At 40.3% G+C, this 18484-nt stretch overlaps 1 protein-coding gene across 1 annotated transcript in view; it reads right to left on the reverse strand.

The window, feature by feature from the left end:
• LOC139736744 (GPI ethanolamine phosphate transferase 1-like) overlaps nucleotides 1-17998 on the reverse strand; it is a 54446-nt gene extending 36448 nt beyond the window's left edge. The window contains exons 1-11 of the mRNA XM_071647459.1: nucleotides 17775-17998; nucleotides 16541-16662; nucleotides 15592-15690; nucleotides 14470-14576; nucleotides 13316-13571; nucleotides 12297-12413; nucleotides 11217-11410; nucleotides 9955-10089; nucleotides 7669-7748; nucleotides 6882-7133; nucleotides 354-549 (exon numbers count right to left, since the gene is read on the reverse strand). Coding sequence (XP_071503560.1) covers nucleotides 354-549; nucleotides 6882-7133; nucleotides 7669-7748; nucleotides 9955-10089; nucleotides 11217-11410; nucleotides 12297-12413; nucleotides 13316-13571; nucleotides 14470-14576; nucleotides 15592-15690; nucleotides 16541-16662; nucleotides 17775-17998 — 1782 coding nt within the window. The remainder of the gene's footprint in view (nucleotides 1-353; nucleotides 550-6881; nucleotides 7134-7668; nucleotides 7749-9954; nucleotides 10090-11216; nucleotides 11411-12296; nucleotides 12414-13315; nucleotides 13572-14469; nucleotides 14577-15591; nucleotides 15691-16540; nucleotides 16663-17774) is intronic.
• Nucleotides 17999-18484: the final 486 nt, after the last annotated feature.

Raw genomic sequence — 18484 nt, forward strand, 5'->3', positions numbered from 1 at the left:
TCCCTGGCACAGACAGTGTCAAATGTCCACTCCCATCCAAATTGTGTTGTCTGCCACAGAAATGTGGAGTGGAAAAGGCAGAGACAATAGCAGGCGAGATAAACTCATCTATCCAGATGCTCCATGGACTCATCTCATGTACCAACTTTATAGTAACAGGAGCACAATTCCAGGCTCTTCATCTCTTATCTTTACCTCTTTTTCATTGTCAATATGAACGAAGACTGACATCTAGTTGGTTCACCAACCATCTCAATTCCCTGCATTTTCTCATCGGGGGGAGAATTTTCCAAGGGAGTGAGAAGCCTCTTTTTGTTTGGTCACACCAAAAATGAATCGATTATGGGACATACCTTGTTTCTGCCCCTCTGCTCACTGCATAACGGCCACACCGCCACTCCCAGAAGTCCGAGCGAGATCACCTCCCGGTGGAAGAGGCTCAACACGAGTGTTTCTATGGCAACCAGGCCCAGCACTGCAGCGGCCACCACCCTCTGCCAGCTGTACCTCGCAGCAATGGCCCGTAATGATCGGCGGAACACGTCCCACCTATCAATCGAGAGATAAAAATCATTCCTGGTAGAGGGCATCGTCCTTGGCACGAACGCTTGGATCCTGCCTCTGGCGAAAATGTCAGACCGCATGACTCATGCATTGTAGCCCTGTTTACTGACACTCCATTTTTTCCCCCTTTCTCCAAGTATACATTATTGAACATCAAATGCAGTGTCATAGCTAATAACCTAGTGAGAATTAATACCCCAAATCCAGTTAGCTTTGTTCACCTAAACACCGACACCCATAAGCTTTCTTGATTTCTTTCTCTATCCTATTTTCTTTGTTCTTTTCTTTCCTGGTCATCACACTGAAAGCAGCAAGGTTATCACCATATATGGTGCGAAACAGCGCGCTCCACTTAAAACCGCAGAAACCAAAGCACCAGCCCTGTTAACATAACATGGGATACTTTTTATCGTTGGACCCATGTGCAACAAGAGTGGACGTCTGCCAATATTCTTGCATCAACATATGTGTGACAGTTTGATTTTCTCGCTGCCCACGTCACGCACACGTAAACGTGCGGATGTGGCTCAATGAGATTTTGTGATTTCCCGACTGGTCGCGTGATCGTAAACAACCATCTTTTAACAAAGTCTAGTGGCTTGTTCAGAGAACCAATTTACAGAGCAATGCAGGAAATGTGTATCTGTATTTTTTCCCCATATTACCTTCATCCTTTATACACACAGTTCCACGAATAAATTATAACCGTCATTGAATCTTAATAAATGAAGTCCAAAAGAGAAATATTATGCCAATATCATCACTACTCGGGCTAATCAAAACAATGGCATACATTAAGACCCAGCAAAATGTGATAAATTCTACATGCCCTGCATTATCATCTCAGTTAGGTTCTAATGGTGTTGGCTAGGTACAAAGGGCAGTAACACATACATAACACCGTACAGCACATAAGGCAAGTAGCTAATTTGCATCAAAAAGAAAGAAAGAACTAATGGAACAAGTGAAAACTCACTTGTCATATAATGATAGTTCACACAAACTATTACATGATTGAAACCGGTATTTTTTTTCCCAACAGGGCCAAACAAATTATATTTTGCGGGACAAAGATAATTTATGTAATGTATACTGTGTTTGATGAACAAAGATCTGACATAAAAAGAGCAGAGAAATGTAACCTGCTATGGCTTCACTGTTTTGACTGTTCTCCTTCACTATTCTTCCCAAAATAAAATCTTCAGTATCTTCCCTTCTCTTATTCTTTGACATCCTCTTCTCCTGCTCATGCTCTGCCTCTTCCTCCTCATTTTTTTTTTTTCTCCTGAAGTTTTCTCCTCCTTCTGGTCTCCTCCACCTCCTTCTTGATACTCTTTCCTCCTAATCTTCTTCCTCCCTCTCCAATTGTTTTCTCCTCCGACTGCTCTTTCTCCTCCTCAAACTCTTCCTCCTTTTCCTCTCCTCTTCCTCCCCATCTTCCTCCTCATTTTCTCCTCCTACTGTTCCACCTCTTCCTCATCCTCCTCTAACTCCTCCCATCCTATCCTTCTCCTCTTCCCCTCTCTCTCCTCAATCTCCTCTACCTCTTACCCCTTGTCCTCTTCATCTTTAGTTGTTCTCCTCTTCTGCTCCTGGTCCTACTTTTTCATCTCTTTCCTTTTTCAACTTTCCCTGCTCCTTCTCCTCCTCCCCCCTCCTCTTCCTCCTCCTCCTCTTCCTACTCATCCTCCTCCTCCTTCTTCCTATCCATTCATTCATCTTCATCCTAATCATTCCTCTGCTTGTGTGCATGCAAAATGGTCAAACCACATCTCAGCATTACAATTCGCGAGGATGCAAATATATGTGACTAATGTATGGCATGGTGAATGCCTACTGAACTGTGGGTGGATTTGTTTTTCTTTTCAGAACAGTTAAAATTAAATGGAGATACATAGTCACTCACAAATATTCATGAGTAAATGGTGTCATACCATCTCCAGCAGGTATGACATAAAGGCTGCATTTAATCCAACAATATGCATGACAACTTGTCCTTTGAGTTGCAATAAAATCATTTCCTGTCCTGTACCAGTTTCCATAGCTTGACGGTAAAAATTGTCATGATTATGCAATTTTCCCTCATATCAATTTTGCATAACCTCCATGTCAAAAAAAAAAGGGGGAAAAAAAAGTAAATAGCTTTGTCATGGTGGCAAAAATGACATCTACAATGTCAGTGCCAGCTACATTTGGGATTTCTTCCGCCTATCCTTGTAATAGAATGACGTGCGAAGTGAAGCTCGGCCAATATTTGAAATAAAGATTGACAACCAACACCGGTCTTCCAATTACAGATCTGGGTTACAGCTAACTACTTTAACCCGCTGAAAGTACGCCATGGTGCGATTTGCCCCACGGTCATTTTGGAAATGACATCGCTGTGTTTCACATAACTCTGTCTCTAAAACAAAGGTATTAAGGATATTGCAATTTATTTGATACAACTATTATTTTCCTTTTGTTTATTTATCAATGTTTAGGTGTGGAAAACTTGAGAAACACTGAGTTACAGAGCAAATGGAGTTTTTAGAGTGTTGTGATTAAGACAGGTATGACGCTGCTGAGCATTTGAGCAATTTGTTGTTTTACCATATCACATTCTATAACAGTTCTTTTCTTGTGCATGTCTATCTTATTAAAAATCAACTCTGAAATTACATGAAAAAGAAAGAAAAATCTTCCAACACCCACGAGATCTAACTTTGTGATTCATGTAAACACATGACCATAACTTAGATGCTGTAAGGGTGCTTCCTTTTAGAGAAACACCCCATTGAGCTCCAACAACCTATTCATCATCTATTCATTATCTGTCTCATGCAGAGTCAATATGTTTTGTAAAAAGATTTCTCCTCACTGAATAATAAACAGATGGTAATTCACACTTGAAAACCTTCCAAAATCCACTAGCATTCTACTGACCACATTTCGCGTAATTACACATCAATAAGAAATGTCTGATCACCACTGGTTAGTTGTGCAACTAAAAAAAGGGGGGGGGGGGGGAGGGGAATTGTCTACTCTTGAATGCGCCTGACTTGATTGAGGCTGTTTCACACCCACGAATCATGATAGTCTACCACACCTGTCAGAAAATGGCTGTATGAGCTTGTAAACAAACCCACAGAAATAATAATAATAATAAGAAGAAAAAAAACCAATACCAAAACTTTTTTTTTGGCACACACTACCATAGGTGAGTCAGACATGGCATGTGTGAAAAGACTGTGTATAGTTTCTCTGTACAAGATATGCACTTCCTGCACATGGGGCCTATCCTCTTCCCCAAAAACAACAAAAAGAGAGAAGTGTTTGTTAACCAGTCAATGTTTGTTTTTCAGGTAGTGAACAGATGTGAAGTAACGCAGAAAAGCTTGACAGAATTCACATCCTGTATGCTGGCATATTTTTTTTCACAGCACTGATCACTGATAGTGTCCAAAAGTGCACCCTCAAGACTTGTACACTTTTGGACATGCCAAACTAACATACACACATATACTCACAGACACACAAGAGGCAAAGGAAGTGGGGAAACTCTGCAAAATCAGGAAAAGCAGACCGAATGATGCTCATCGGATGTCATTTTCGAGACTTTATAACACCTTTCTGATTTCCTTTCTAATCTCGTCTTTCTGCCAAAAATGCCATGGATCCATTTTTCCTTTGATGAGACATGTGGGTATTTAATCAACATGTCTTGCCTCAGCGAGTGAAAACTATAGAGGGAGTGCTTCATGGCTGCTTTATGGACAGCCTGTTGCAGACTGTGGCTCTTTGAAGGAGAATTCCAGAACAGTTCAAAGTTAGTCTCATTAGAAAGATTTTATTTAGATTTTACAAGCACAACAGTGAAAATCTGATCGAAATTGGATAAAACTTGAGGAAGCGATGAAAATGTAAAGTTTCGCTAATTTTCGGCAAACACATCTTGAACAGTCAATATGAATGTGCATATGAGTGAACTGACATCATCGCTTCAAAACCTGCCATATTGCTTGTACACAAAATCTTGAAATTTCCTCTGTTTTGTTCAAATGCAATTATGCCCTAGTCTCAAATCTTAATATATCTGACTGATCATTATTTTGAAGTTATTAAGCCAGGAATAACATTATTTTGAACAATTTTACAGCAGAAGAATGGAATTTTCATATATTTCTTTTTTATGATCAATGGAAAATTGCGAGATGATGACATCACCAGCTCACGTAATAATTTGCACATTCATTTCACTGTCCAGAACTGTTTTGCAAAAATTAGTGAAACTTCACAATTTCATGATTACTTCCCCAATTCTGATCTGGATATGACCAAATTTTCACTGTTGTTATAAAATTGGACTCTTTCTCTACAGATAACCTTTAACTGGTCACAAATTCCCTTTTAAAGGTGCCTCCAATATGACGTAATTCCCCATAGGGCTAAGATGTGACACATCTGGTTTCCATTAAAAAAAAAAAGAATGCCTTTATGTCAATTTTGTGAATGTTCTTCTTCAAACATACATCAGTCACACACCTCTCCATTTATACACAGCCCATAAATGGCCAATCAATGACATACTTGTTGAAAACTAGGGGATTACTGGCTCGTTTTTTTTTTTTTTTTCTGCTCCCTTGACACAATCCTCTGACCATTCTCACTGTAACTCCTTACCAGGTATCTGGAGAGTCGACTCACAGACTTCAATGCAAGAAGTGCACGCATGCACCAAAACACCCCCATCAATGCCAATCATCTGCTGTACCAACATCCATCCCATCCATTCCACCTCGTACCTTACTCCACCCATCACCTACCAACGCCCAAGTTAATCCTCCTGGATCTATTCTAAAATTGATGCACCCCAACAACAATGGAACGCCTTGATCTCATCGACGACCACATTGCGCCGCCACCCACACCAACACCCGCCACCCAGCCTGATGTGGCCGACAATCTCCTTGTAGGTCCGCACTCTCCACACATAGGTCGCCTCCACTTAGGTTACACCTCACCTTTGATGAGGGACAGCCGATTTGACCAAAATGTCACGCACTTAGAGTATCTTACTTATTCTCATACTAGATCTCTAGAGCTCTTGCTCATTTATTTTTACAATTCTCCACTTCTTTCTCCTATCATATACAGTCTGTAGTTTAACTTCTCCTCAATTTCATCTTTTTCTTTCCTCTTTCTATTTCCTACTTTCCTAATGACCCAGTGGTTCTTTTCAGGACCACTTCACCACTTTACAGTTATTTACAGGGACCAATATCTCAGTTCTTTGGCCCCCTTTTGGGATTACATTTTCACTTTGTCTTCTCTTCCACATTCATCCTTTTAATGAAGTCCTTTTTTCAGGACTATACTATTAATCATTCTTCTTTCTCTACCACAGGAGTCCATCCCAGGATCCATTCAAGTACTGAATACACCATATATTTAGCAAGTCTAAATTGTCGCGAACTGGGACTTCTCGACGATTTCGCAAGTGGTTAAATTTGCGATCGTGGAGTACAGGGCTGAATGGAGAAATGTAGGTGTGCACGTGGCATTCAAGTCGGGGATCAGAGTCAATATTTTTGTGTCTTTAAATTCCCTTATAGCATATGACTCGAGAAATCTGCAAAAATAAAAACCTTGCGAAATATTTGGCATATACAGTATGCATTCTCAATCGCTCACTGACTTTGTCTTTTCTCACTTCACTTTGTGATGCAAAGTTTCTAATTTCACCTTTTTTTTCATTTCTCTCACCTATCTTCATGATTTTCCAACCTTCTCCTTTCCCCTCTCCTGCCTCCTTTCTGCTTCATCCTTCTCATCCCACTGACTTCCGAACCCTTCAGCTGATTTTCACTCTCACATATACCTATCCCTGTCTCTTATCCTCCCATCTAAATTAGTGCAACCTCAACTTCAGTTCACTGCTGCCCTTCGACTGCCACCATTTGACTCCCTCCATGCCGCTTCCCTCCTCTACTCTCCTCTCTCTCGATTCTTCTTCTTTCGGCAGCCAGCGGTCCTTTCAAGGACTACATAAACATGATGTTACCCAAAAACCTCTCTTCCATACAAAAGTCATCAGCACTGAAGTGATATGATAAATGGCTGATGCATGAAATAAGAAAAATAGCTGAATTGAGCATGAGATATCTCTCACAAGTGAAAAAGGTTTACAAGATTGGATGAATGCGACCAATATCAGCAAAATGAAAAAAAAAAAGAAAATCCTCTTGACACTGCCATTTTAGCTCTAATACAAAAAGACTTGATATCTCAGCAACGTCTGAGGAGTTAATATTTCGGTTGTCTCTCAGATAAGTTACCTCCTAGCCACGGCATACCACAGTGGAATCGGGAGGAGAGTGTAGATGTAGTGCTTCACAGGAGAAGACTGAACTGCCAGGAGAATGCTGATCAGACCGGCCAGGGCAGAGAACCCCGGTAGCAGCCAACGCGGTTCTCTGTCGCCCCTGGCAACGGATGCGGTGGATGGTGTGGCCAGGTTGGTGTGGTGCTTCAGGAGAAGGTAAAGTATGTAGCCCATCCAACCAAGGTAGCTCATTGTGACGCTGGAGCTGTATGCCACAACAAAAAGCACATCCGCTACATCACTGATATCACTTTCCACCATGCAGGTCAAAATTTTGCCGCACAAGGTGGTGCAACCCTACTGGAGAGTGACTGATTTTTTAAAGCAAGCATGTGGAAGAACACTCCAGGTATCAACACACTCACAGGGGCAAACATATAAAATATTGGTATGAAGTTTTGAGGAAGAAATCACATTAAAAACAGTCAAATGCACATTAATTTGATACAGTCTTTATCTATTAACATGTCATACGTACTAATGGGGATTGTTGGAAAAAGTACTCCTTGAGCTGATGTTTCAGGTGCTCTTGTGGAGTGTGCAAAAATCTAAAATTTCTAATTTTCTGTCAATTCACATGCTGTTCTTCTGGCGCTCTCAGCTGATGAATAAATTTGCATAAAATTGTGACATAATAACTTCTTGCCCTAAAGTTCATGTGATACCAATCTATGCCTCAATTACTCGAGGCTTCATACTCAATGAAACAACAAACAAAGCTCCATCTGTCTTGTACTTACCCAAGAAAAAAGCGGTCATAAGTCTGATAATAATTTAGCCCATCCAAGGCCACATCTATTAGCTTCTTTGTTTCAATGATCTGTTGAAAAGATATTAGACATGGTAGTACACTGTGAACAAATGCTGCTTGTGTTAGCATTTAACACACATACTGAAAGGGCCAAGAGAGTGTTTACAGTACCTTAAAAATGTGGCAATAGATGAAACTAAAACTCTAAAACCCTCATAGTTCCCAGACTGCTCCACAGCACTAAACTGCCCCATATTACTAAACTGCCAATTTTTTTTTTTTTTTTTTTTTTTGTACATATGTAGTATGTATGTACATTTACTATAAACACTAGGCCTCCATTGCATATAAGGTTACCCTTGTCCGATTTGATCACAAAGTGAACATATGATGGCAGCACTTAATGTGTGAACTAGCTAGCGCAATCAGCCAAGTATAGCATGACATCAACAGATCACTTGGTGCAATGATATCAACAATACCCTGAAAAGCAGTCCATATCTGTATAACATGACACCCCTTGAATTATGCCGTAGGTTTAAGTCCCGTGTTACGGCATAGGTTGATGATAGGAAAGGATACATACAGAAAAGTTTTATGATTATGATAACAATGAAATCTATGAATGCCTTATGACTATATCTAATACTGAAATCTTTGAAAGCTTCCGCGGCGGTAGAACGTTGGGTGGTAGAAGGCTTAACCGTGCACCACGTATTCTTTCTAGGGTATGTGTTTGGCCCTGAAAAGGGCCTACCTAGTCCAATGTTTCGGCAAGCATGTTCTGCCGTTCAAGCATGTTCTCGCCGAGAATGGCGAGAACATGCTTGCCAAAACATCGGGACTGGGTAGGCCCTTTTCAGGGCCAAACACATACCCTAGAAAGAACATGTGGTGCACCGTTAAGCCTTCTACCATCTATATCTAAAACTATTCAACATATCAATTCAAATCATATGTTTCAATGAAAGCAGTCATTGACTTTCTTTGCAAAACACAAACTTTACAGTTATCGATTCTGTCAAGGCTCAAGTGCAATAATTGGTCTGGGAATGAGGACTACAAAACAAAAAGTGTAGTGTAGATGTCACACATGCGCTTGAAATCAAAATCCAGGTGCTCTCATTAACTTTGTTCTCACTTATCTAATCCTTTCCGAATTCTTTCACGTATTTCTTCATTAAGTCATCCACACATTCTTCAAGATATTCATTCATTGAGTAACTTATTCTATTTTTCCGTTGGTTATTTTTTTTTTTTCTAAATAGATTCACAAAGACACGCATATGTCCCTGGGATGACAAGACATATTATTTCAAATTAACATGTATTAAAAAAAGCAAAACAATGTTCCTACATTATTGGCATCAACATTGATGTCTTTTTTTTTCATGTTGTGAATATAAAAATCCTTCTTTAGCTCTCATGAAAATTCACTGTTTTGAGATGCACGGTCTTGTTACCCCAGGGACAATATGGAGTTCAAACTTCTGAAACATTCTATCTTGAACTTTCATCTGGATTGAGACTTGTAATCAAGAGAAAGATTAGTGGCTAACAACAATGAAATACAAAGATGAGAATGATGAAAAAAATGAAAAGTGACTGCTATCACAATCCAAGAATCAAGGGGGTTTCACCTCACTTATATTTCTTACATCAAACACTACTTAGCTATTTGTTCCTGCACTATTCTGGAAACCATTTAAAACACAAATGATCATGGCATATTTTGGAGTGAAACATTTTTCTTTCTTGTTTTCTGTGGGATTTTTTTGTCTTCTGCATTTGTCATCTTGGCACATTCTCTACTGTATAATATTGTTAATACAGGAAACTGCTCCAATGAGTGAAAGATTCCAATGATTTTCAGAATGTCCTTTCAAACCAATCTCATTATGCAAATGCTTTGAAAGCGTGGTTTAAACAAACTGGATAAAATGTGAGAGAGTGTGCACAGAATTTGTGGCTCTCATAGGACGCTGGGACAAAACTGGAGGTCACGATAATTTCCCGGTATGAAAGTTATAGCTTCATTCCAAGCACTGCAAGCAAATCATATACTGAAAAACCAGAAACCATCATGTGCATAAAAATTTAAACGAATTTCTTGAAGAGCAAAGATTCACATTTTCTATAAGTAAAATGCATGCGAAAGTTTTGTCTTCAATGCATTGAATGCCAGTGGCATTTTGTGAAAGTTTCATGGCACAAAAAAGGCAATCGGCTCCAATTTGCAAAAGTTTCTGTATTTAAAGTAATTTCCTGCACTCACTGCGTCAGCAAAGACTCGGTTCATCATGTGGGTGTTGATTCGCTTGAGAAGCGCCTCCTTCTCACCTCCACTCAGTCTCCTGAAGGGAACGAAGAGCGCCCTCAGTGTTGTGGCTTCCTTCTGCGTCTCTTTCACCTATGGCCATGAATTTACACAGAGCAAAATTGTGAGCTAGATACCTCTCAACATGAGTGTCTCGGAGCATGAAATGTTCCTCCCACTTCTCCTCTCTCCTCTCTCCTTATTCCTTCTCCTTTTCCTTTTCCATTTCATTTTCTCTTTTTTCTTTGTCTGAACTAATCAATATCATTGAAAAAAAAAATGATTCTTAGTTCAGCAGACAAAATGTGTCTTTGTGTCTTGCTTGAAGGTTGCTTGAATGTGTCTTTAGATTACATCGAAAGAAATCACAAATATTGAAACAACAATTGAACTCACATGAAACTACGGCCGTGAGATGGCAAAACAATGCATCTATATCCAACATCATTGCCAGGAAATCGAGTTTGAAGTTTCGCAAACCTACAGCCCTTTTTTCTGTTTTTGTGAAACACTTCATATCTTACCCTAGAAGGACCAACAGTATCAGTAATACAGTGAATGCAAATTGATTTCACTAGACCCTTTATTTTTAGAATAATTTGAATTCAATCAAAACATACGTTGTTTTGCCATCTCAACATAACCATTCTATTGCCATTGCTACGGCAAAACAATGTAAGTCTCCATCCCTGGCGCGCCTATAATGTCCAACAACGTCAATATGCACGCGCTTCTGCAGCCGCACGCAGCCTACTCCTGCGTAAACATGTAGATGGCAAAACAACATATTGCATGCAGATACGTTGTTTTTCCAAGTCCATGCCCGACGTGTGTTGAGCAGGAGCAAGCGTATCATCGCTTACATTGTTTTGCCAACAAAATTTGAACAATTCATACTGGGAGGGGTCATCATATCTCAGTAACGGAATGGGTTCTGATTTCAAGATTAGGTCAAGAGTTAGATTATACTAAAATAAGTTGAGATATGTGACTAAGCCAATTTTCATGAATTTTAGACATATATGTTGTTTTGCCATTTCATGTCCAACTAGGCAAAACTCTGCCTGGCATTTCTTTTCATCTCTTTCTGAATGGACCGACACCACTGTAGAGATGATGAGAGGTACAACAGCAAGAGTTGGTGCAAGTTCGACAACAAAATGTACATACTGATGACTCTGAGGAACACCAAATATTGAGAACAGACACATTGGACTCACATCGAACTGGGCCAAAATCTGCTTGGCATTGGTCAGCAAGCAGCGTGCCTTGTATTCCTCACCGCCGTCCAGGTATTCGACAGGGAGGACGCCCACCGAGTTGAGGGGGTAAGGCACGCCTATCAGAGAGGCCATCAGTGGGGCGATGTCCGCCTGGTTCACGTCGATGCGCTCCACGTGGTCCAGATGCCACTCTGTTCAAGAGTGAACGAGAGAAAGAACGTTCAGTTCAGAATTTGAACCATCTACCCATCTGGATCTGGTGATAAATCCCTCCCCCCCCCCCCCCCAATCAAACATCCCTCTCCCCATCCCCCCCCCCCCCCAAAAAAAAAGGGCAGTGTGTGTTTTCAACACAATGTCAGTTGAGCTTTCAAAAAATTCTCAATAAAGGGACTTTAGAGGGGAATGATATCCGAATATATATGCGGATTGAGTAAGTGCAGCAATATTAGTAGAACGCATCAGTGACACTTGAGGAAAATCAGACAATCTGTTCACAAGTTATAAAGTATTCAAGTTTTGGTAAACTCATCGCTGGACAAGAAGACTACGACTGATTGTGAGGTCAGCGCAGGACAATGAAAATACAAAGAGAATTTTACAAAATGTTATTTTCTGCAAAAAAAGTACACATTCCCTCAGTTTGTTACTGATATACATCTATGATATGGGTAATATTATTCCCACGGCTTTCTGAAAAGAGGTAAGTCAAGTGCTCTTTCACTATGCAACTGGGCTTTGGGGGCATGGTGTCTATTTGAATAAATTGAGATCCTACCACCCTAGGGATGCTACATGGCAGATTTGGTGAAAATAGTCAAGGGGTTTTCAAGAAGCTTAAAATGTAGAAAGTTTATGCATGACTTGTGACACAGATGTTGAATGATCACAATGGCTATTCTGAGCTTTTGGTTCAGGTGAGCTGAAAAAAACAAAAAAACAAAACAAAACAAAACAGATTATCAAATTTTCCTTAAATTACACTGATGTTGTCTACTAATATTGCAGCATTCACTCAATCCCCATATCAGATATATAGATTTGGGTATCATTCCCCTTTAATAATAGAGGTCTTACCTTTCAAGAAGTTGTCACTGAACCTCTGATCCCCTCCTGCCCTGGCTGCTCTGATGCCAGCCCCCCAGGCTACCAGGGGGGTCAGAGTCTCTGAGGGATGGCTAGCCCCATGGGATCCTGCAGGCAGAGACACAGGGGGGATGGAAAATATCACAAAATTTGATTCATAGGCACAAATGAATACTTACACAATTGTCATATTACTATATACTTTTATTTCATCACACCATTCAGATACTGGTATATGATCAAATCGTTTGTTTCCAAAAAAAAATGGTGAACACATCATGATAAGTTTTTAAACTCATTGCCTTTGTGCTGCAACCCAACCTCCTGAACACTTTTGTGAGCACCATTAATGCGCAGCAGGCAGAAACAAGGAAAATTTGAAATAATTCCTTCTCTTTCTTTACTCCATCATTGTTTACAGGAATATTTCAGTGTATATCCTCAGCTTTTTATCTGTACTGCTAGTTCAACATGTGCAGTGTCAATCAGTCAATTGAGCAAAAGACAAAAATATCATAGACTCCTTGAATAGACTACGAGCGTGAGTGTGGCAGAAGAGACATTGCAACTGATTGACAAATTGCCCTACATCGACAAAAATAAGCATTGAATTGATCAGTGTTTTTAGTAGTAGTCATAATAAAAGAAATCATGGGCATATGTACTCAAGCAGGATTCGAACTTACGACCTCCTGTTCTCTGGACAGGCGTCACCTCCACTAGACCACCGAGCTTTCACCTGACAGCAAGTGGTGGTTCTCATCGGGCGGAAGCTCGGGGGTCTAGTGGAGATGACGCCTGTCTGGAGATCAGGAGGTCATAGGTTCGAATCCTGCTTGAGTACAAATGTACATACGCCCATAATTTCTTTTATCATGGCCACTACTAAAAACACTGATCAATTCAGTGCTTATTTACGTCGATGTAGGGCAATTTGTCAGTAAGTTGCAATGAAAACATCTCGACAGAAGAATTTCATGAATTTGAAGAAGAGACATTGTTTGTTTCACCCCAATCTGTCATGCCGTGGTCAGCGGTCAGCACATAGGCAGTCTTCCCGTCGTGCCCGAAGGTGTCCTCCAGGGTCTTCACCACGTCCTGTACCCCTCTGTCCACCAGGCGGATGTTGTCCAGATACTCCCGAGAGTATGGCTTGTGCGAGTGACCGTTGGTGTCCAGACCAAGGAGGTGCAGGAAGAGGACGATGCGATCTCTCCGAAGTTTGGCGTTCAGCGTCGCATCATCTCTGGCTCTGTCTAGGAACTCCTGTCATTTAAAATTTTTGCACATTGAAAACGTTGGAGGAGCTCCAGTTGCTCTATATGCGGTAAACGTGGTATATTTCAAGGTGTTTTTATTTTCACAGATTTCTTGAATAAACCAACATTCATGACATTTTGTGAATTTGGTTAATATGTATCCTAATCAAATGATTGGCTGAGAGCAATCACATGACCAGTTTTTTATTTTGCCCAACATGCCCAGCAGGCATAAGTTTTTACCACTGACCGTGTACTAATGACCAGTACTAATTACTGCTCAGAGATAAGCACATGACTGCGACTTGCTGTAATCACGCTCAATGATATCATAATTGCATACTTTAGCAATGCGCACTTAATTAGTTACCAGCGCGCACTCAATCACCTATTTACCGTCAACAAGTTTGCATTCAGTACCGGTATGTTTTGGGCATTTCTTCGGACATCTTGGCTTTTTCAAATTTAAAGCAAGTTCTACATGTAGCTGACTGGTATTCATCTGCGAAGGTAAATGAAAAAATAGTTCATACTACCATTCCTAAGGCAAATAATGCACATTTTTAAGTTTGGGTCGTTAGTGGAGATGCAGTCTCGGTGATTCACAATGTTGTGCAGCATGCACTTATTTGTATATTGCAACATGTTGCATAAATGTTGTATGTATCGATTCCAAGGTGGGAAATTGCAATTTTTTTCTCTCGAGAAGTGACAATATTTCATTCTCATGAATCACAAATTAATCAAAAATTCAACCACTTACAAACTTGCCTCACAAGTCCCAATTGCTTATACAGAATTTGCTCATGCTTTCATCAAAGCAGTGTGATGGGAAAGCAATTTATTTCTCTGTCTGAATGACACAGAGACAACTAAATCAGTGGAATTTCAAACATCTTGTATACCTTGACCCTGTCAAAGACCCAAGTGTCCAGCGCAGATGAATCGGCGCCTGCAAAGTCCTCACTCTCCGCCGGATACATATGAATGAAGACGTGATCCCCAGATGCACCTGGAATGCACATTACATAACATCCCAATGACATAGACGCAGGTAACGCAATTTTCTGTAAATTTTTGTCATAGTTTCCAGACTTATTTCCCATTCCGTGTGAAAGAGGGCAGTCTCCCATGCAACAAAAAGACAAGAGACCCATGGGTCACGCGCTCACCTGAGTATCGCAATGTACAAACTCATGGTATTAACTTTGCTTTATCATTTCTGGTTCTAGAGTAGAAGATTTTAAATATTCCTTCATGTGGGGGGGCCCTAGGGGCCCCCAAGAGGGACATGGTGCCCATTTGAAGGAATTGAGATTCTATCCCCCTAGGGATGCTACCTGCTAAGTTTGGCCAAAATTCATCATGAGGTTTTCAAGAAGAAGATGAACATGTACAATTCAGGCTCCATTACAACTAGGACTTCTCCCCATCCCTTCTCCTGGGTCCCGGGGGGGCATCCCTGATTCCGCCAACCCCCATGAACAAACTTGAAACTACAGTCATCAATGTACTAGCTCATAGTATTAATTTAGCTCTATCACTTCTGGTTCTAGAGAAGAAGATTTTTAAAGATTCCTTCATTTTGGGGGGCCCCCTGGGTGGGGCATGATGCCCATTTTAAAAAATTGAGTTCCTAACCCCCTAGGGATGCTACCTGCCAAGTTTGGTGAAAATCGGTCTCGCGGTTTTTGAGAAGAAGATGAAAATGTAAAAAGTTTACGCACGACGCACGACGCACGACGCACAACGCACGACGGACGCCGGACGAAGGGCGATCGCAATAGCTCACTTGAGCTTTCGGCTCAGGTGAGCTAAAAAGGGAGCTCCGATTATTCATCCAAACACCATTTATGAATCTAGCTGGTAGAACTTCGAGATTAGCCTGCCATGAAGAAAATTGGTCAAGTACTTTATCACAGCACTTCCTATACAGAAGTGAAAATACACCAGATGGTGGACTACACTTACTCGAAAGAAGAGAAGAGGAGAGATTACTTACTATTTACCACAATATGAAAACGTACCCTTTGCAAACATGGGAAGGATGTCGGGGCTTCCCCACGACCATGTGTACCTGCTTTCGTTGAAAACAGAGTCAAATTCCACTGGGTTCTCCTTCCAACCTGCAGAAAGATGATTTGCATATGGTCAGAATGTCAGTTTCACAGGGAGTAAAACCTTTAGAATGTAGCCTTTAGAATCAATTTTTTTTTTTTTTTGCTCTGTGCTCAGGTCTGATAGTAAACACCTTGTGTCTGGATGTATGACAGCAGAAGAAACAATTCTGCAGCAACTTACTTTACAGGAATCAAATTGACAAATGAAATGCTAACTTATTTTGAAGATGGTCCACACAAATTTATTGAAAGCTGTCAAATTGGCAACACCAAAATGTTGCCATGACTACACGCATTTACACTGTATTTGTCAAACAGTAAGACGTGCATCATTGCAAATAGACAAACGTCCTCTCATAAAGCCAAGGAGAAAGTGTTAATTTAGAAATCTCAGAAGGGAAACGTACAATGTACATTTGAGAATTTTCTCTTCTCTTGTCCAATGTGTAGAGCTGTATTCTACAAAGACTTTCAGACAAAGTCATGCGATGATGCCACACACAATCAAAAGTTCAGTTTAATAGGGCATTTCAAAATATTCATTTTTGCTGTCAAATGAAAAAAACAAACAAACATGCAGAGTTCAGTCCAAAAGCAACCGTGGTCACTTCACTTGACCAAGGTGCTGAGTGAATTCTGATTCAGATATCAACTTTCCGTTAAGAAGTCATATTTGGCTGTATATCACATACAAGAGAAGTAAGTTTGATGAATATCTATCTCATGTGTTCCATTTCAATGTCTTCTGGGTTTTTTTTTTCAGCTATCTGCAGCTTTTGTATTAAAGCAGAAATTTGCAAAACACACTTGAAAGCAAATCTCCCTTTTGGAAGTACATATGCTCCTCCTGGCTTACCTTTGGCTACAGCACTGACATCTTCATAGAATCCTGCGATAACAGCAACATGGCCAGGCCTGGATTCGGTCGGGACCCTTGTGTGGGAAACGCCCCAAGATCCCTGTTTCTCCATGATGTTCCTAAAGAGAATACCCAGCAAAGAGAATGCAAATAATTCTAGAGGTAGTTGAGGTGTTGATGAAGTATTTCATCGCATCCTCTGATTTTGATTTGTCAAGAAATGGATTTTAAGAGGCTTAAAGTGGCTTTAAGATGATGTATGATATGGCCCAGTGTCGGATATTAAAAACAGCTTTAAAAAAATGAGAAAAACTGTCTCAATGTTCATGCGCCCTGTTCAAGATCCTAACCTGTTTTTATCTTAGACAACTGTCTCATAATGATTGTGATCATGCAGGATGGCCACTGTAAACATGCCATCATGTACTTGAGCAAGAGTTTGCACACTTAGCAAGAGATAGCTTCTGTATAAGCTGTTATTTTCACGAGGGTTTAATTTTTGCAAATTTCGTGAATCACACATGGGCCGCAAATTTAACAACACGCAAAAATGTCACTGTGTGCTAAGGTAATAGTGCACTTATGAAGATCTCTGCATCACTTCGCGAAAACAACATCTCGCGGAAATGTCTGTGATCCCCTCATTCGTGAAAATATCTGTACGCGAAAATAACAGCGTATACAGTGATTATGCATGTTATGTGGCAAAAATTTGTTCGCTATTCTATAAAACGGATGATGCTTTCCTTGCATCATTACGAATAGTGTGTATGCAGGAACTATAGAATCTAGTCTAACCCTCAAGGCTGCACCTCGCAGGTTATCAATTCTATAGTTATCACAGGGGTACAATTCCTTCTGACACACTCAGACCTGTGCATCATTCATATAATGACACATACAGACCTGTGTACACCCTAGCAATGGGGGCAGAATCTCAAGCTGGTCAAAACAATATGTGACTCTGCATCACAAAATCATCATAAAGTTGCCAGACATGGATTTTTAGTTGAAAGGCCATTCCCAAATGAAGTGACATTTTTGCGCATTTTGTGTGACCAGAAGCTAACGTAAAAATAAAAGCATGCATGTACTTTTGCTTGTTATACGTAACACTATTTAATGTCTCTATTCTGCTGAATCATGAATCGCATCTTTTACCCAGCTAAACACAAAAATTACTCACACAAACATTTCCACTTTTACAGTGTACAAATTAGTCGTACCATACCTCAAATAGGGAGCCCTTGTCCTCCCCTCTTCATTGAGTTCAAACAGCTTATCGGCTCGAAGGCCATCAGCCACGAACAGGACGAGTCTCTTGGCTGGCGGCTCGTGGGGCGTGGCATACGGGGTCATGCCGTGGACCAGAGGGGACGTGAAGTAGATGTCGAAGATGGAGGCGAACAGGATGAGATGGACAATGAAACCGACAACCACGAGCACCAGATTCATGGTGGTACATTCTGCCAGAAACATATGAAGAGTATGATCGCAAAATGGGTAGCATTTTTAAATATTTTAAGTTAAGTCCACCATGGGGTAGAGCAAAATAGAACCTTTCCAATGATATTTCACTAGTTGCATAACAAGGAATATTCTGAAAGTGATGATTAAAAATATCCCATATTTTCTTAGTGTTTTTCTCTTTTTTTTTTGCAGGTTTAATTGCAAATATCTCAAATTGACAAGAAAGGATTTAACTTGTTTTGAGATGAAACTCTTGATTTGCAGAAGGCACTATACTGTACTAGGATATAGCTCTTTGCTAGAGGCATACTTTGTAGCCCAACAAGAAAACAGATATTCATATGACACACATACAAAAAGAGTGGCATATAACACTAAATCAACACTGTTAATATTTGACCAAAAAAATTCGAACTGAAGCAGTTTACAGAAAGAGAAAAAGTTTCATGATCTATTCAACCATGCGAACCA

This window comes from Diadema antillarum, unplaced genomic scaffold (assembly GCF_040938485.1).
Source record: "Diadema antillarum isolate AM-2024a unplaced genomic scaffold, OU_Dant_1.0 scf00000028, whole genome shotgun sequence".
NCBI lineage: Eukaryota > Metazoa > Echinodermata > Echinoidea > Diadematoida > Diadematidae > Diadema > Diadema antillarum.